At 38.2% G+C, this 18,187-nt stretch overlaps 4 protein-coding genes across 7 annotated transcripts; 1 reads left to right on the forward strand and 3 right to left on the reverse strand.

The window, feature by feature from the left end:
• Positions 309 to 4,548, reverse strand: LOC18600636. 2 transcript variants are annotated; one of them, XM_018121331.1, is made up of 5 exons: positions 4,326 to 4,548; positions 4,003 to 4,080; positions 3,301 to 3,650; positions 1,256 to 3,214; positions 309 to 763 (listed from the first exon to the last, which is right to left on the reverse strand). In XM_018121331.1, exons 3-4 carry the CDS (start codon positions 3,645 to 3,647, stop codon positions 1,264 to 1,266), a joined length of 2,298 nt encoding a protein of 765 aa, XP_017976820.1. In that variant the 5' UTR covers positions 3,648 to 3,650; positions 4,003 to 4,080; positions 4,326 to 4,548; the 3' UTR covers positions 309 to 763; positions 1,256 to 1,263. The 2 variants fall into 2 exon arrangements, with proteins under 2 accessions (XP_017976820.1, XP_007031260.2); XM_007031198.2 differs by lacking the exon at positions 4,003 to 4,080.
• LOC18600637 (probable L-cysteine desulfhydrase, chloroplastic) lies at positions 5,143 to 8,340 on the reverse strand. The gene is made up of 2 exons (XM_007031201.2): positions 6,459 to 8,340; positions 5,143 to 5,467 (listed from the first exon to the last, which is right to left on the reverse strand). Exon 1 carries the CDS (start codon positions 8,089 to 8,091, stop codon positions 6,463 to 6,465), a length of 1,629 nt encoding a protein of 542 aa, XP_007031263.1. The 5' UTR covers positions 8,092 to 8,340; the 3' UTR covers positions 5,143 to 5,467; positions 6,459 to 6,462.
• Positions 9,524 to 13,590, forward strand: LOC18600638 (aspartic proteinase). 2 transcript variants are annotated; one of them, XM_007031207.2, is made up of 14 exons: positions 9,524 to 9,794; positions 10,581 to 10,924; positions 11,006 to 11,066; positions 11,185 to 11,279; positions 11,385 to 11,497; positions 11,573 to 11,741; positions 11,840 to 11,879; positions 11,957 to 12,021; positions 12,160 to 12,273; positions 12,355 to 12,419; positions 12,638 to 12,794; positions 12,893 to 13,012; positions 13,102 to 13,190; positions 13,282 to 13,590. In XM_007031207.2, the coding sequence occupies exons 2-14, from the start codon at positions 10,595 to 10,597 to the stop codon at positions 13,364 to 13,366; spliced, it is 1,503 nt and encodes a 500-aa protein (XP_007031269.2). In that variant the 5' UTR covers positions 9,524 to 9,794; positions 10,581 to 10,594; the 3' UTR covers positions 13,367 to 13,590. The 2 variants fall into 2 exon arrangements, with proteins under 2 accessions (XP_007031269.2, XP_017977346.1); XM_018121857.1 differs by lacking the exon at positions 9,524 to 9,794 and having other exon boundaries at positions 10,544 to 10,924.
• Positions 13,560 to 17,036, reverse strand: LOC18600639 (G patch domain-containing protein 8). 2 transcript variants are annotated; one of them, XM_007031208.2, is made up of 8 exons: positions 16,922 to 17,036; positions 16,037 to 16,118; positions 15,552 to 15,747; positions 15,018 to 15,172; positions 14,628 to 14,771; positions 14,385 to 14,488; positions 14,094 to 14,241; positions 13,560 to 13,830 (listed from the first exon to the last, which is right to left on the reverse strand). In XM_007031208.2, exons 2-8 carry the CDS (start codon positions 16,106 to 16,108, stop codon positions 13,753 to 13,755), a joined length of 897 nt encoding a protein of 298 aa, XP_007031270.2. In that variant the 5' UTR covers positions 16,109 to 16,118; positions 16,922 to 17,036; the 3' UTR covers positions 13,560 to 13,752. The 2 variants fall into 2 exon arrangements, with proteins under 2 accessions (XP_007031270.2, XP_017977347.1); XM_018121858.1 differs by having other exon boundaries at positions 16,037 to 16,123.

Here is an 18,187-nt window from a genome sequence, read left to right on the forward strand (position 1 = left end):
TAGTAGATTTACGCATGCATACTAAACAAGCACACCGACGTCGTTTTTTCTATCAAACAAGCAACAACTTCATTAAAACTTTAAATCTCGTTTTAGTTTTTCCTGTACAAAGTTAAAACCAGAGGGAATCTAACTGCAACTGCAAACCAACCCCTGTGCATGTTTTGGTTGACATCAACCTCAATTCCTCACTATCGTCCCTGTCATTTCCGTTCTGTCCCTTTTTATTATTATTATCATTATTATTTATGTTAAACAGGAAAGCAAAACAAATTTACAGTTGCTTGAGATGGAAGGAGACAAGCAAGTAACTAAACTAGCATTCCACCACCCAGATTCATATACATTTCTAAGCAAGTGTACAGCTCTGAACCCCCAGTCTTTGATTTTCCATCATGAACATTGGCTGCTTGTTTCTACTGTAACAGCATTACATAAAGCAGGTGTCAAAAAACCAGATGCCATCTTATCCAATTATCAACCTATGTACATCAACAAGGTAGGAATAGCTAGTTTTAAGAACCATTGTTTTCATACTAATTATTGCCATGGTCATTAATCATAACCTTTCACTAGGAACCAAATGGAGTTAGAAGTACACCTAATAAAGAATAAATGACATAGAATAACTACCATTAGATACATCACTAACAATTGATCTCATTATTAATATTAACAGCACTGCTCCCACCGTGTCTTTCAACTACTTCCAAAGAGTTGTTAGATGTGCAGAATCTGATGCACTTGATCCTTAATCTGATCCCTATAAAACACAATGTATATAGGCGGACTAGTTAGTTGGATAGCAATAGCAACAAACCTTAAAAACAGGATAAAGCTAAAAAGTAATCTTTCAGTTATCAATGGCTATCAGCATCCACAGAATTCAGCTAACTCATCAAAAATAATCCCTATAGACAGCGATATGAGGAAAGCAAATCCTTGTACGTATACAGTTAGGTGATGACTGTGGATGATCTACCAACTGGTATGTGGAAACTCAACAAAAACTTATAGGGTCCCATGCAGCATAGATACAAGCATGTGCCACACAAACAGTAGGATACACTTATGGATATTGCAAGCAAATGCAAACAAAATGCTATACACACAAGCTTGCTAAAGAAACATGCTCTCTGACCATGAAATCCAGTCTTAGATCCTATACGCGGAGGAATAATGCCATGCCACTAAATATTGATGTATTCCACTGATAAGTGGTGCAAGCTTTATATGAGAAAAAGCTCATACTTACAGTGTCCTCTACAAGAGCTCTTTGCATGTGGACTTGTTGTGCCCAAGACCCTTGCATCTACTACACTGGAGTTGACGCTTCATTACCTCTTGTGATCCAACTTTCTTTGTGGTAGGTCGACCTGGTGGACGACGTGTTGGTGGAGGAGTTACAGTCACTAAAGCTTGGGAAGAATCTTTCTGCAGAGCCCTGTCCACATCTGGAATAGGTTGTACAGTCTCAGCATAGGTTAATCTGTAGCTTTCAGTTGTAAAGTATCTGGAGCAATAATCATACGGGCTTCGTCCAATGCAACTGATAACAGCAATAGCATGGCAGCATGGTAAACCAGTAAGTTGCCAACCTTTACAATTGCAATCCCAACGATCCATGTCAACCACTTCAATAGACTCACCACGAACCTCAAATATGCTACCACTAGTCAGTAGCACTTGAAGGGGACGGACATTCAAGCTCTCTTTTTCCAGCTTTTCCTCCATGGATGGAGTCAGCCTTGTCAACCACTGATCAGAATCAGCCCTCCGGGTATAAATTAACTCCATAATCTTTCCCCGTATGAGATCAACCATCTGTGTTATAGGTAATTCATGTGCATCTGATGCCCAACTATAAAAGAGTTCCCCAAAGTTTGATATCATATGGTTATATCTAGCACCCTGGAAAAAAGAATTTGCCCATTTCTGGGGTTCACTTTGTATGATCCAATTGTAAGCTTCCAGCGAAATACTTTTGATGCTCTCAATACTCCTCTGAAAGCCTTCAGGTCTAGGTGCTAAAGCTGCAGCATAAAGGTCTTCAATCATAAGCCGTTTCACCTCATGGGAAAACTGCCCTTTCAAGTCTCTAATGAGCTGCTCAGTTAAGTAGCGCAGACAATAACCATGATATGAACCCTTGAAAATCTCAGAGATAGATTCCCTTAAACCCTTCTGTCTGTCTGCAATAAATGTTATAGGACAAGATGTTGACAGAGCTGATTTCAGTTGTAACAAAAACCAATGCCAGTTATCATCAGTTTCTGCATCTACAACAGAAAAAGCAACAGGAAATACACTGTCATCCCCATCTGCAGCAGTTGCTGCCAACAATGTGCCTTGATATTTGGACTTCAAAGGTATGCTATCAAGAAAAAGGAGAGGCCTGCAACCTTGTACAAAACCGCACAAAGAGGCATGGAATGAGATAAAGAGGCGATGGAAACTTGAATCTTCCTTAGTGGTGAACGTAGCAAAACTGCCAGGATTGGTCTCCATTATCCTTTCACAGAAATATGGTAATTGACTATATGCCTCCTTATACGAACCTTGAAGTTGCTCCTTGGCAATTTCTTTCCCACGCCAAGCCTGAAAGTAGTTCAGTTGTATCCCATATTCCTGTTTAATGTCATTGACGATATCCTTGGGTTTGTAATTTGGGAAAACTTTCAACTTCTCCTTAATTATACTAGCTACCCAACTCCTAGTTGCTTGATGCCCAGTTGTCACAACAGCCCCTTCACAAGTATGCGTTGGATTCATCTTCTTGATACATATTAGCTGGGTGGTTGACAACCTTGATGCATGAATTCTCCAAGGGCAGCCTTCTGCTTTGCACTTTACCGTCACACGATGGCTATCATTCTTTTTATACCTAAAAGCAAACTGATGTGCAATGGCATATTTACGTAATGACTCACGAAATTCATGAACACCACTGAATCTTTGCCCCACCCCTGTAATTGTATTCTGCCACTGCTGAGCACCTTTAGCATGCTTCTCATTGACAGAAACAGCAAGAGGAAGAATAGAAGAAATCTCAGGTGGCAAATCAATGTGTGCATCGATATGATTGGTGTCAACAACATCAAGAGAGGCCCCGAGAGGAAGATTGAGTTGAGTGGTATCATCCACAATGTTGTCCACAACATCTAGAGGTGGATCAAGAGGAGGCACTGCTTCAGACAAAGTTGTCCTACTAGACCTGTAAAAGAAATAAAAAATTCTCAATATTATGTCAATAAATCAAGAATTGCAATCAAGCTTTAGCTTAAAAATGAAGAAAACTACCTACTGGCTGGCATGTTAGAAACATCAGGAGCAACAATTTCTTCCATTATGATATAAACATCCACAGTGACAGAATCCCCATGAAATTTTATCATCCGCTGTAAATCCTTATCGTTGGAGACAGTAATTAGAGTTTTCTTATTACCAGGGAGGAAGTATTTAATAGACATTGTTTCAATGTTACAATTAAACATTTCTGCTACTTCCATCCTGAAGTCATTAAACTTCATTTGATCATCAATGTCTATTGCATGAGCATCCCCACCTCTATATGACAACGAGCCATCCTTGTCAGTCTCAAATTCACCACCAGATTGACAAATTGCTATGATCTTTTTTGAAGCCATGACCTGGCAATCATTTGAGAATTAATAAGTGCTTCTGGATAGTCCATAGAAACTAATCAAGTGGAGCAAAAAAGTTCAAATGATATACTTAGGAAACTTGATATGAAATGTAAAAAACGAGAAACACCTAGAATTCAGTGATCACATGCTGATCAACTAAAGTAGAATAGATAGAAAACAAAGACGAATTTGTATTATAATAGAAAAGAAGAAACTTTGACCGATATATTTTTTGGCTTACTACTTGTTTCCTATTCCTACCACATTGAACCTATATGGATTTAAAAAGGCTATAATTGATCAGTGAGAAACATTGAAGTTGGAAAATATCAAATTTATAACTAGACCAACATACATTGAAAACTCTGAGTCCAAAACGTGAAAAGAGAAATCCAAGATGGAGTTTTTTTCCCCCAAATTTCGAACCTTGATGCTGAGTTTTGTCAATAACCAAGCAGAGCGTCAAGTCGTGAACTAACAGTACCAGTATTGCAAGAAAACAGAAAGGTATGAAATTGAGAGAAGTTGTAATCCAGCATTGGGGCAAAAAATAAACCCATAATTTTTTAAAGGCACAGAACTCTGATGCATTAACGAACGAAGAAACCCTAACAAAAAAGGTATGCAATTTGTCGGTGAAAAAAAAAATAAAAAAGGAAAAAGACGCAAAGGGCTTACCTTGAATTGCGAGGAATTGGAGCTAAGCGGAAGGGGGATAGGGTTCCCCAAATCCCCAGTTATTGGGGCTTTCTGGAAATGGAAGCAATTGGGGACTCTCTCTCGTCGGTCTCACCATCAAGACAAAAATCACAGAGAGAGGGAGAGAGAGAGAGGGTGGGACGAGAAGAGGGTAAAAAGGTAAATTCAGGAGAAGTGGCATGCTACATGTTAGTTACTAACATGACAATCATATACAACATAAGGATGCGGTTGGTGAGTTGCATGCCACGTCAGCTATAATGGGGGTCCCACTTGCGGCAGAAGAAGAACAGAACTTTGGTTATCAACGAATCCAGAATCCAATCCAATCCAACACCAACGACGACAAGTGTCAGAGAGAGAGACAGATCGATAGGTGTCGAAAATGTTTGTCTTTGTGTTAGTACGTTCCCTCCTCTGCACAACTGTAAGCAGTGTGTGCTCGGGGCACGAATCTTTGTCTTTTATTCTAGGCAGGCAGCTCTTTATCCACTTGATTTCAGTTCCGACGCTGGCTGTGTCTCTTCTCCGTCTGTCTAATGTCAGAACCTCTCATCCTCGTGTCGCGTAGAAACCAACGCCTATTTTTCTTTTAAGACTTAAACATTACTTCCACATAAATCTGTCTTTAATTTCTGAAATTGATTCTATTCATAAACATTACATTCAGTTGTTCCTTTAATGAAATAATAAATAAATTTTATATTCTTATCATACTTTGTTTTCACAAATAATTATGATTTTATTACTATTATTATTTAGACTACGAGCACTTGAAATTAAAAGAAGCTGAATGTTGAAGAAGGGGCTGTAAATGTCAAGTTGGTTGCTATATACATCATTTGCACATGGATTGCACATGATGTTAAAACTTTTATTCTAAACATGTACAACAATGCTCCACAAGTTTATCCCCTTGAGCAATTTAGATACATCAAAATAAAAAAACCAAATGCTAAACTGAGCTCCCAACCGTGTCTCTACTTGCCATTTCTTTCTTTTTGGCATTCCTGGAAAGTCATGGTACCGAAACCATGACAACAAGTGATCCAAGCCATGTTCATGACCCGTACCTCTTTATCTCTTATTCACTCCAAACACCGTTACCACACCTTGTTTAGCTGCACACGAGTAGAGCACTACATATTAACAAATTATCTAAATAAGGAATCGAGTCAGGTAAGGATTCCCATTTTCCATGTATCAGGCAAACAGATAAAGAGATGTTATACACAGAGAGTTGAAGCTACTTGAAATTTATAAGCTTAAAGTAGTATTAATTTCACATTCTGTGCCTTCAAATATAAAAAGCATGGGAGAAGAGCCCTGCTTCAACAAACTAGCTGCTTATCCGTCATCCCGTTAAGATGACAATAATGTGCTATGCAGCCATAATTTTTTGAATAACTTTGAAACCTCAAATGCAGATAAGCATTACAATCAGGCCTAACAGCTTGAGAACGACCTACCTCTATTCATTATCACCTAATAAATGAAGATTGTTAAAACAATGGAGAGCAATCAGAGTGCACTGCCACTAACCAACGTCACTGTAAACATTGCTCTGACTCATGTCTAACCACCAATTATCTCACCAACAAATGGTTATTTACAAAATTATTAAATGTCACTCAGCACCTCCACCATCCATGTTTAGACTTCAGCTACATAACTGAGTGCATCATCCTCTCTAAAAATGCATTCTGCGGTTAAAATGTCTATGGCTTTGCTAAGTACAATATAAACATGAGTTAATCAGGAAAATTTCATCTATTAGCGAGAAAATTCTGAAGGGACTTAGATCTAATATGATCAAAGCAAAGCGTAACACAAGACAAAGGCAGAGCAATGAAGTACTTGGTTCAGGAATGGCAACCAAAGGGAAGAAATGACCAACAGCTTATCTTCTACAAGATGCTTTTCTTTTAGTTGTAGATGATTAACCACCTAATCATATGAAACAAAAGATGTAGTGTCGAAATGCGTCCTCAATATGTCCACGTAGGAAATTTTGGCATTCTTCATAGGTTAGCTATATAACGCATTTAAATGTTTCTATAATCATAAACCAATAGCCAGAAGGAGAGCTGAATGGATGAGAACAGCACAAACCTTATCAATTGGGAAGAGATGCACAAGTGAATCCATTGTCAACAAGTTGCTTAATTGCATCCCTAAACTTGTAATAATCGTCAACCTTGTTGTACACTTGATAAGAAATTCGGGCATACCCTGTTACTGGACCTACCTCACCATCCTTTGGTGCTCGATAATATATTGGAACTTCAACTCGAAACTTGTCCCTTAAGTATGTTCGTAATTTCAAAGTGTCTTGATCACTGGAAATTCCCAAACAAGCAGGCAAACCAACCATAACCATGCTTGAACACATCTCTGGAAGACAGCCGAGGTGAGTTCCCCATGCTTTGACCAACATCTCCCCCATCTCAACAACAGCTTCATGGTTCCTTTTCTTGATTCCATGGATGCCGCCTTCGAACCGGTTGATGAATTCCAAAACCTTTGCCACCACCAGCTGAGCACTATAGTCCCTCGTCCCAATCCAAGCACTTTCTATAGCTAACCCGTTGCCATACTCATGGGAAACCACAGGATGATGCAAATCAGAGCTTTTTGTAGACCTTCTACAATACAAGAAGGCGACAGAAGGTGGGCAAAAGAACCATTTATGCAAATTACTAGTGTAAAAGTCGGCCTCAATTTCTTTCACATCAACGTCGACACACCCAATTCCATGAGCAGCATCAACAAATACCTGGTCAACACCTTCCTCCCTACAAATCTTAACCAATTCCTTAACAGGAATGACCACACTAGGCATGGAAGTCACATGATCGATAACAGCTAATCTCACCCTCCTGCCATTTTGCTTCCCTCTCTCTAAAGCCTTCCTAAATTCTTGCACTATCTCATCAACAGAGTCAACAGGAAAAGGCAAAGGGACCTCAATCACATACCCGCCAGCGCGCGTGACATAAGCTTCGATGGACTTCTTGACAGCCCCATAAGCGTAGTGAAGCATGACAGCCGCATCCCCAGGGTGGAACCTCCCCTCCGCGAACCCCCAAGCCATCTGCTGCAGCACAATGGCGACGGCGGTAGTGGCGTTGTCAACAACCGACACCTCGTCAACATGATCGGCGTTGATGATCTCCTTGATAATGTTTCTGGATTCGAGGAATCTGGACTGCAGCTGGTTGAAATAGAAGTTGTCAGGCTGTTGGAGCCACTGGAGCTGGAGCTGCCGCTGGGCGGAAAGGACAGAAGAAGGGCAGCAGCCGAAGCTGCCGTTGTTGATGCGAGCGACGGAAGGGTCATGGTGGGAGAACTCAGAGAGGATATCGGAGGGAGTGATGAAGGGTTGAGAGAGTACAGGGGCATGCGACTGCAATCTGGGTTTCTTGCAAAGGTGGGACTTTGGGTCAGAGGCAGAATCGCCGTTCGTGCCGTTGGTATTGGTTTGGGTTTGGGTATGTAGAGAAGAGGCCATGGAAATGAGAAACGGTGAAAGGATCGAGGAAGAGGAAAGTAAGCAGGAAGAGTGAGAAAAAGAATGGTTAAGTGACATATGTAAGAAATTATAAAGTAAAAGCTTTTTTGTTAGATGTGTGCCGCAGTATCGGACAGCACTGAACGCCTTAATCTGATGTCTGATGAAGGATGAATGATTGGCGATGCCTACAACAACAGCCCTGAGCCCTGAGGCCACGACTCTCCCGCTCATTGACCTACACGTGCACTTCCTTTTTCTTTTCTCGGATATAGTGATATAGGCTTGGTTTCTGCTCGACTGTACTACCAGGCTAGGCTCATGTTATGCATCACTCCTCCAATTGCCATCAATTCGACCAACTCTCTTTGATTTCCATCGTCACTGGACTCCAAGCAGGAGGAAGAGTTGAAAGTGCTAGCAAATTAAAGGAGCATATTTCGAAGCTACAAATTACATATAATATTGGTATATAGTTATTAGGATTAATTTCTTTACCCCATCCTTTTTGTTTCATCTTGCAATTATATTTGTGGCTATTAATCTCTGTGCCAACATCACGTCTTTGGATTTGACAAAACTATATCATTTTAATATAGTTTGGTTGGTTTGTTTCTAGCACTAATCCACCAAACGAAATTGAAAAGGACATTCTATTTGTATTACTCTTTATTATTGTGCTCTTGGGACAAGGTTTACTTCAAGTTCTTCTTTAACATTTCAAATCAAGATAAGCTATGAGCCATAACGTTGAAAATGAGTTCATACTTGGTCATGTAACACTTTGGTTAACCAGCATTAGAGGAGTATTGAGCTTAATATTTCTTTCTTAATTAGGGGAGAGGTGTGGTTAATCATAGTACTGTACATATTTCTTTCTTAATAAATAAGTGTCATGACACTGAGTTATATATGCATCAAATAAAGATATTCTGGAGTCTGAAATCATCAGAACTACCTACCCTTAACCAATGACTCAATGACAAACTAAGAACCAGAGATTTCCCAATTAAGCTTGTGGTTTCAATTAGTTTCTGCAATTTACAAATTAAGATGGAGATCATGCCTTTGTTTGCAGTACAGTAATTACTAAGCTTGGGGTTTCTATTGAGGTAATGGAACTTGAAGGCGAATGAATAAGGTACGTACGTATTATGTATAGTATTATATTTGTAGTAAGTATAGTTTCCGCGGGTCTTATTACCAGTTAAGACACGTTGTAAGTATGGAGTTAGCTTAACTTAGCTTAGCTGCAATGAAGGCCGGTTCATGCCTTTGTGTTCCGTCTCTCTATCGGAGACAAATCACTCCAACAAGGTACAAAACAACAACGTAGGTGTCGTATATTGGCTATTGGCTAGCTTAGCTTTAGCCAGAGGAAGAAATGAACCATGGAGTTTAATTGCAGACTGCAGTGCGAAAAAAGGTCGGAGGTGGGGTCCCAACGAAGCTACTTACTTTTCAGCAAATATCATGTGGAAGCTTCCATGTAATTTCTCTTTAATTCGTCAGAGTCTGTAATGCTTTTATTGCTTCGGTGCATTTTTCATCGCCCCGTTTTCACGTGGAATTCACCTTCTCTACAAATCCTACACTAGTTAATCTTCAAACGTAGAAACTAGAAATAGCATACACTCTTTCAAAGTCGATTGCACGCGCTAACTTACGCATGCAGATATTGAAGTGGATGCAGACAAAGTAATTAAGTCCCGACCTGTAGATTGATGAACATCCAAGGGTCTCAACTGTCTCTCACCTAGTTTTTCTCCCTAGTCGTTAGAAGTAGCACTGATTATTATGCATAGTCTTTTCTTCTCAGTTCTCAAGTGTAAGCGTGTGCAGAGCTCATCGTTTTGAACCTTTGCATCTCAACCTCAGCCACAGCCACACACCAGCATCTTAATTACTTGCATCAACTAAAGCTTTTCTTAGCAAAGGTAATTTCCACTTCCCTTCTCCCCTTCTTTCTATGCATCACCATCAGCATATACGTAGTATAGGAGTATATCAACCTTTTGTTCCTTTGGCTGTTTCATGTGACTCGTGCATGTCTTTCATCTTTCATGTATGCTAGGCTTGATGGAGCACAAGAGCAGCTATACCTTTTTGTTTCTAATTTTTCCTTTTTCATCTCCTGGTAATAAATGGTAGGCTTGACTTCTACAACAGATATTTAAGTTTTCATCCCTAACAAGTTAGTTTGCCGCTTTTGTTCAAATTGAATTATCATCCCTGGCCCTCCTTGGTCGAGCTGTTGAAGTTATTTAAACAAAAAAAAAAAAAAAGAGTTTTGGTTTCCAGACATGGATTTAATGTACTTTTCTGTAATCTTCGGGAATTTCAGGGTATATATTGATTGTTTTCTGCTTCCGATTAACTCCTGCTGCTTCTGATTTCTTAGTTCACGTGCATGGGTTGTTTGCGCATACTTATATGTGGGAGATCTCAAAAAAGAAAAGAAAATTATAAAACTTCAATTGATTCTTTTAACAGTTTCACAGCAAATAGCCAAGTGTTCTCATTTTTTCTGCGAGCCTTATCATATTCATACGGTGTCTAGTATCAATACTTGTGATTGATCTAGCTGCAAGCTTTGTCCTAATTAATTATTTCACGAAATGTAATATTTCTTCAAACCATAGACAACAAATTTTGATTCTTTGTTCTTCTCCTTGTTCTGGCTTACATGACTGTTCAATTTGACTCTCTCTGTCATCTATCAGGAGTTTCTGTAAACATGGGACACAAACTTCTTCAAATGACTTTCTGTTTGTGGGCTATTACATGTTTACTCCTCCCCTCTCCCTCTGTTGGCCTATCCAGAATTACTCTGAAGAAGCAAAGATTGGATCTTCAGGGTATTAAGGCTGCCAGAATCGCAATGCATGGAGAGGATATACTTCATAACTTTGGTAGTTCAGATGGAGAAGTAATGCCTCTAAAAAACTATTTGGATGCCCAATACTATGGAGTAATTGGCATTGGCTCACCTCCACAGAACTTCACTGTCATATTTGACACAGGCAGTTCCAATCTCTGGGTTCCGTCTTCAAAATGCTACTTCTCTGTAAGTTTCTCCTAAATTTTATTGCTGTTGATGCTATGCTAGAATTACTAATTTTAGCTGTTAATTATAACTGTTTTGCAGATTGCTTGCTATTTCCATTCAAAGTACAAGTCTAGTCGATCCAGTACATATACCAAGATTGGTAATGTTATCTATTCTATAATTATTTTGTTTTATCCTGATCATGGAAACAAAATGGAATTCCTTTTTGTTTCTTGGAATCAAAGTCGTATAACTTTTCTTGTTTGGTGTATCTTCAGGAAAATCTTGTGAAATAAATTATGGATCTGGTTCAATATCTGGTTTCCTCAGTCAAGATAATGTTAAAGTTGGCGGTCTTGTTGTCAAGGATCAAGTGGGTTTCGTCTGCTTTTGAGTTTGTAATTGAGAATTGTTTGTGCTTTTTGTTTGCTGCAATTGTGAAAGGGCACTTGCTTTTCTTTTTTTTTGCAATCTCCAGGTTTTCATCGAGGCCACCCGAGAAGGAAGTCTCACTTTTGCTTTGGCAAAGTTTGATGGAATCCTTGGGCTTGGATTCCAGGAGATTTCAGTAGGGAATGCTACTCCAGTGTGGTATGGTTCTTTGTCAACTTCAATTTGCGTGGTTTTCTTCCTATCTCGATACACTAATGCATGAGGAGGGTCCAGGTACAATATGTTGAACCAAGATCTTGTAAGAGAGGACGTCTTTTCATTCTGGCTTAACAGGGATCCATTAGCCCAAGTGGGAGGTGAGATTGTTTTTGGTGGGGTTGACCCGAAACACTACAAGGGGAAGCATACTTATGTTCCTGTCAGTCGAAAAGGTTATTGGCAGGTGAATGAGACTTGACCCTTCTCCCGGAAAACTTGTCAAAATTTCCTTGTTATATATATGCTGTGGAAGGAAGCTTAATCTTCAACGTCTTTTGTCAGTTTGATATGGGAGACTTTCTTATTGGAAACCATTCAACAGGTGATCTATTAGAGCCTCTTACTCTTTGCCACTCTTGCACTTCTGCTAGGGGTCTGAATATCTAACATATTTCGCAGGTGTTTGTGAGACTGGTTGTGCTGCTATTGTGGATTCAGGAACATCCTTACTTGCTGGCCCCACGGTATGACCTTTCACTAAAAGATTCAATGGTATAAGTTTTTGTTGGTTAATTACTCAATTTGTTAATGTCCAAAAAGACCAAGTCAAAAGTTCTTTTGTAACTGAGGAGTTGGTACTAATATTCAATCATACGTTTCAGACTGTTGTTGCTGAAATCAATCAGGCTATTGGAGCTCGTGGAGTTGTTAGTGCTGAATGTAAAGAAGTTGTCTCTCAGTATGGAGACCTGATATGGCAGCTCTTAGTATCCGGAGTGCGTTTATGTTGTCTTCTTTCCAATCTCCACAAACTTTGCACAGTTTCAATTAATACCAAGTATTAATCATGTCTGCAGGTACTACCTGACAAAGTATGTACTCAGATTGGTTTATGTCCTCTCAAAGGGGTTCAGTCCATGAGGTAAGGAACCTAACACTGCTTCACATTCTCTTTTTCTCTTGTCTTGAAAACTTCATACCTAGTTTCGCAAACATTTAACAAGGAGGTAAGATTTATATGTAAAAAATGATGGATCACTTCTCCCTGCTGCTTTGTTTTTATTAAACTAATAAGAGGCTTAGTAGAAGTAAATTTGAGGAGCTGGACCTGATGTTAGCTGAGTTTCAATTTCTGTGCAGCACTGGGATTGAAACAGTGGTTGACAAGAAAAACATGGAGGGATTATCAGCCGGGGACAAAGTCTTGTGCACTGCCTGTGAGATGACTGTTATTTGGATTCAGAGTCAGCTTAGACAGAAGGAGACAAAGGACAGAGTTCTCAACTACGTGAATGAGGTAATTTACTTTGGAAAACTTAACCTTGTTGGAGAAGCCTGAAGAGGCAATACAGTATGATTATATATGAGGATGAGGTGGTTTTCGGTCTTTGACAGCTCTGCGAGAGCCTACCAAGTCCAATGGGAGAGTCAGCAATCGACTGTGCTAAAATTTCAGAGATGCCACACATTACATTCACAATCGGAGATAAGCCTTTTAAGCTCACTCCGGAGCAGGTTAGATTTCTCCTTGCTCTCTTGACATAGGATAATACTCCTGGTATGAATTCAGTGACTTTAAAGATTCAATTGACTCACTTCTGCAGTATGTTCTGAAGACTGGAGAAGACATTACCACAGTCTGTTTGAGTGGATTTACTGCTTTGGATGTGCCCCCACCAAGAGGTCCTTTGTGGTAAGTAATGGTGGTAGCTATGACACTATGCCCCTTCCTGGTTCTTTGCTCAAGTTATCTTGCACTATATGCTGAAATTACATACATGCAGGATTCTTGGAGATGTATTCATGGGGGTTTATCACACTGTTTTCGACTACGGTAATCTTGAAATTGGTTTTGCTGAGGCTGCTTAGTTCCCATTCTGATTCTGTGGGTTACTATTGTATGGTGATAATTAGTGCCAAACAAACATTATAGATAGAATGGATGACTGTAATGTAAATTACTACTGCACTGCACTATGGCTCTTCATTATTATGACAATTTGCAGAGATTCATTCGAAAAATGTATTCTGTGAACATTCGCATGTACTACTGCTTGATATGTAAACCAAATAAACCAGTTTCCTTTCAAATATTGCAAGTTTTAATTTATCTTTTGTTACACAAATAGAACATAACATTCTTTCATAGTTTAATAGACAACACAAAATACTGAAAATTTCAGATTCTGCCATCATCGTTGTGATGACCTCAAGGATAACACAACCATTATATAAGATAACATAGCTAACTTTTTCTATTCATCATCACTGTCATTTCCGAAAACCGTTGCAACAGGAAATTTTGGTTTCTTCGCTGCATTGCCAAATGCATTCTGCAAAATGAGGGCGAAAGTTAACAAGTTAGTTGCAAGCATGTTCATCAGTCAAATAACTTTAAATTGGCAACAGATAGAGGATTCAAATTTCCAGCTGGTTGTTCATTACAATGCTATCCCTTTTAAGTAATTCTGGTCGCAAGCAACATCAGAAATACATCACTTCACACGTACAGTCAGCCTTGCTCCACAATTTTGTTCTCAACATGATCCTACTCAGTCTACACGAATTTATATGCATTTATCCTATAATTGCATACCTTAGAGGTGCTAGTTTTAGAAGAAAAACCAAATTTCAATGCCTTTCGTTGATCCTGATCAGCAAGTGCAGTAGCAGTTACAGGAGCAGAAGCAATGGCAGGCCCAGATTCTTCAGGTAGCTCCTGCTGCTGTTTACGAGCACCAGCCCTATGACACATTAAGAATACAAAAAGAATAAGACATGAAAATGGATAATAAATGATTAGCAGCCCTACAACCTGCAGCTTTCAATTAATAAAGTGGGACAGAAAAACTATCTTCAAAACCACGCAGATAACAGAAGTACTTACATTTGGGCAAACTTAGCCATCTCTTTTTCTTGACGTTGCTGCTCTCGCTTTTGTCGATCATCACGACTGCTACTACCATGCATTTCTCTCATCTCTTTAAAGCGCTGCAAGCAAATAACAATTGGTGCTGTAGACTAGACAACATTAAAACTACCCAAACATCAAAAGAAGAGGTTGGAAAAAGGGGGAGAGTGTGTGTGTGTGCGTGAGAGAGAGAGAGAGAGAGAGAGTTCAGCCATTTACCTTTCTGTGGTTGTGATCATATGAGCTCAGATGGACCTCAAATTCCATAGCCAATTTGTATTGCTTGTTGCAAAGCTCACAATAGAACACCTTACGTATTTCTTTCACCTCTGTTTGAATTTTCTGCTCACGTTCTGCTAACACCTGGATTTTCATAATGTGCACGAAGCAGGCAGTAGAAGCCACCAGGTAATAAAAACTGCATGAAATTGACAAGAGCTTCCGAGGTTGATGTTCCCCTATGATATACCATTCCGATCAAAAGACACACATATATGCTATATGCTGCCTTCTGCTATTGGAGGACGGTTTCGAAAATGTAAAGCATCAACCTCATTATTATCTATCGACTAAAACTTAAAGTGATCATCTACAAGTTTAAAGTCATACCTCTCTCTTCTTTGCATGTTCCTCAGTCTCCTCAACTTCAATATCAAGTTTCCTACGCTGGATATTTTCTTCGGCAGTGAAGAAATCATCTTCTTCTTGTTTTCCAATCCCTAATTTTGGGTCTCTAATCCCAGATCTTATTGGCTCAGTTATTCCTGTGAACCAAGAAAATAATCATAAGCAATACAGAAAATAACTTTGAGCAATGGAATGGACAGGCAGTAAGGATTTGGAGTGCCCAAAAATGAAAAAACCAAAGAAATAAGAGTCAACAAGATTACGTCACATCTTGGAGAATGTCAAGCCCAGTACTGAGAAAATGAAACCTAAGCAGCATTAACAAATTCCTCATATAGTAATTACCGGTAGTATTACAGTATGTACATGTTAAATTCCAGTCTCATATTATTTATCCCAGACTATGTTTTGTGTAGACAGAAAAAACTTAGATGTCAAATTACAAAAAAAAAAAAAAAGACCACATAATACAGAAAGCAAATGCAGTAAAATGCCAGAAATTTAACACCAACATACCTTGTTCATCCTTCCCAAGACCCTTTCCTTTCCAACCCATTTTCTGAAGAAGCCTAAACCCAATATTAGAAGAATTCAACCTTGTATCTAAGGTTGCTTGTTCCACATTCTCCAGATCGACATTCTCTGTTGGCTTGTGATTGATCGGCAAGCGAAAATCTTCAGCCAAATCCTCAATAAGAGAATCTTGGTATGCCTATGCCAGAAAGTGCAGATGACACAGCTCAATACATCAACAATCACAAAGCTATATGCATTTACAAGGCTTGACGAAAAAGTAGGTAGAAATGTCAAAACAGTCAATTTATATTTACATGTGAAGAAATATTTTAAGAATATTCTGATTAATTGTTTTAGAACAAAGGAATTAGATAAGTGGGTTGATTTTCTAGATTTAGAGCCACCACATCAAACAACAAATTAAAACAGTTATCGAGGAGATTCATTCTGAAATAGATGCAAAATCATATAAAAGGGTTGCCTACCAGGTCATCTTGCTGTTGCTGTTTATCTCGTATGTTTGTCTCCTGAGCACTGTTGTATCGCCGGTAGTCCATTTTTTACCACCTACACTATGAGAATTGATAAGCTAACCAACTGTGTTATCATTAGTGGAAGAAGTAGGATCAGAAATCACAACAGAAAACAAAGATACAACTCAATGAGAAGTATGACCCTTGGAATCAATCCACGAGCATTTGGTTTAGTGATTAAGAAAACTTATGCAATAACTACAGTTGCGATCGTGTGATTTGAAGCATATTCAATCCAAATAGTCACATTAATGCAACCCAATCCACATGGTGGGAGAAGCAAAAGGATTTACTGTTTAAAAAAATAATTCTTTTTAATAGAGAAAAGCAATGGTGATCCGAGCAGCTATTAAAGTTGAGCTCATATGCACTCCAAACTATCAGCAACTTATCAAATCCATCAAAGAGAGCAACAGAAACACCTTTCAGGGTGTCCATATGCATAGAAACGCGGTTAATTGTATAAATTTTAGACCCACCCAGGAATTAGGGTTTTAATTTAATTCGATTTCCAAGCTGATAAAACTATCCCTATGCCCATACATATTTATGACACACCCAATTTTTTCAAAATTCAACATCCAATCAGAAAAATAGAAACTTTGAGAGTCATTACGGATCAAAGAACCGTCAGAAAGAAGACATCAACCGAATCCACGCCAACAAAAAAACGAAGAAGGAAAACTGATTAGATGGCATGAACGTTAACGTACACAGGCAAGGCAACAATTAGCAAAGTGAGAAAGCATTTAATCTGCTCTTATTATCATTCAAAAACTAATTTTTGGAAGAGTAGGAATTATATTAGAAATGAAAAGAAAAAGAAATGATAATTACCAGAGCAGATGAGAAGAGAAGGAAGAATAAATGAATCTAAAAATGGAAGATGCTGTGCTGTTCCTCAGATCTTCTTCCCCCGTCTGTGTGTCGATGCAGTCATTGCGGATTGATAATGGTGATATTCTTACTAGTTTATTTTAACTGTAAAAAAGCTACAAACAGTCTATGGGCTTTGTTCGATAATCATTTGGATCACTCTTGCCCTCCCAGATGATGCATACAGTAGGCCCAAATGTACTTGGATCCACCAAAGCCCAATTTTATTTTATTTTTATAAAAATATAAATATTCTTATTTTTTACATCTGTGTGTTCTCCTGTGGTGTCCCTTAGATGAAAATATTTCCAAGTCTGATGCAATGCAATGGGCAAGGATAATGGAATGGAGCTTGACTTGAGGTCCTAGCTAGAATGTGAAAGTTAAGGCATAATTAATTAACAATATATATCAAATTAACACCAAAAGCATTTTAAAAAAATATATAATTAAAATAATGCATGTATGTATGTATGTATTATTCCTCTAGGCTGTAGCATAAAGAAATGAATGCCCTTTTTGATACGTATCCAACCTAACAGTGTTAATTAGGTATATATATATGTATATATTATCATTATCATTATGAAAATGATAATCCTAATCCTATATATGGGATTGAAATCTTGGAGTAATGAATAATTTATTAACAAATGATGAAAGCTTATAATTCATAATTATATTACATAATAATGTGAGACAGCTAGACAAAACACATAATATATTATGTTTTTACTCACTTTTTAGATTTTGGCTTTTTATACGGAAACAGAAGAAAGAAGAAGATAGATAAATATGTCATATTATATAACCTAAAAAGACAAGATGGAATATTGTACATAGATACAACATTCATATATTTAAAGGCTTTGTCATAGAAAGCAAACTTAATTAATTGATACAGCTGCATGCAATATATGCTGGCAAAATCTTGTAATGAAAGGAGCCCCTTGATTGTATTCCTCAACACTCACAACAACTTTCTCATTCTATAAACTTATAATAATATGACTGAAAAGGAGGGACCTTTTTTCATTTTTCTTTTTTAAATAACAAGACAACAAGCCAAGCAAAACCCCAGTTCCACAAGATCAAATCAAACTTTTCAATCTGCTTTTTGACTCTTTCTTTACATCTAATCTAATTATATATTATTTTCCTCAATATAATTATCATTAGGAAAGAATCAAGATATATATAATATAATATATATATATATGGCATTTC

This window comes from Theobroma cacao, chromosome 5 (genome assembly GCF_000208745.1).
Source record: "Theobroma cacao cultivar B97-61/B2 chromosome 5, Criollo_cocoa_genome_V2, whole genome shotgun sequence".
Taxonomy (NCBI): Eukaryota; Viridiplantae; Streptophyta; class Magnoliopsida; order Malvales; family Malvaceae; genus Theobroma; species Theobroma cacao.

Coding starts and splice junctions, on each gene's coding strand:
- LOC18600636 (XM_007031198.2), bottom strand. CDS start 3,647: ATGGCTTCAAAAAAGATCATAGCAATTTGTCAATCTGGTGGTGAATTT. Junction 3,215..3,300: donor TCTAACATGCCAGCCAGTAG/GTAGTTTTCTTC, acceptor TTTCTTTTACAG/GTCTAGTAGGACAACTTTGT.
- LOC18600637 (XM_007031201.2), bottom strand. CDS start 8,091: ATGAGCGGGAGAGTCGTGGCCTCAGGGCTCAGGGCTGTTGTTGTAGGC.
- LOC18600638 (XM_018121857.1), top strand. CDS start 10,544: ATGACTGTTCAATTTGACTCTCTCTGTCATCTATCAGGAGTTTCTGTA. Junction 11,280..11,384: donor GTCTTGTTGTCAAGGATCAA/GTGGGTTTCGTC, acceptor TGCAATCTCCAG/GTTTTCATCGAGGCCACCCG. Junction 13,191..13,281: donor CCACCAAGAGGTCCTTTGTG/GTAAGTAATGGT, acceptor ACATACATGCAG/GATTCTTGGAGATGTATTCA.
- LOC18600639 (XM_007031208.2), bottom strand. CDS start 16,108: ATGGACTACCGGCGATACAACAGTGCTCAGGAGACAAACATACGAGAT. Junction 14,242..14,384: donor ATGGCTAAGTTTGCCCAAAT/GTAAGTACTTCT, acceptor AATGTGTCATAG/GGCTGGTGCTCGTAAACAGC. Junction 13,831..14,093: donor CTAAAACTAGCACCTCTAAG/GTATGCAATTAT, acceptor CTCATTTTGCAG/AATGCATTTGGCAATGCAGC.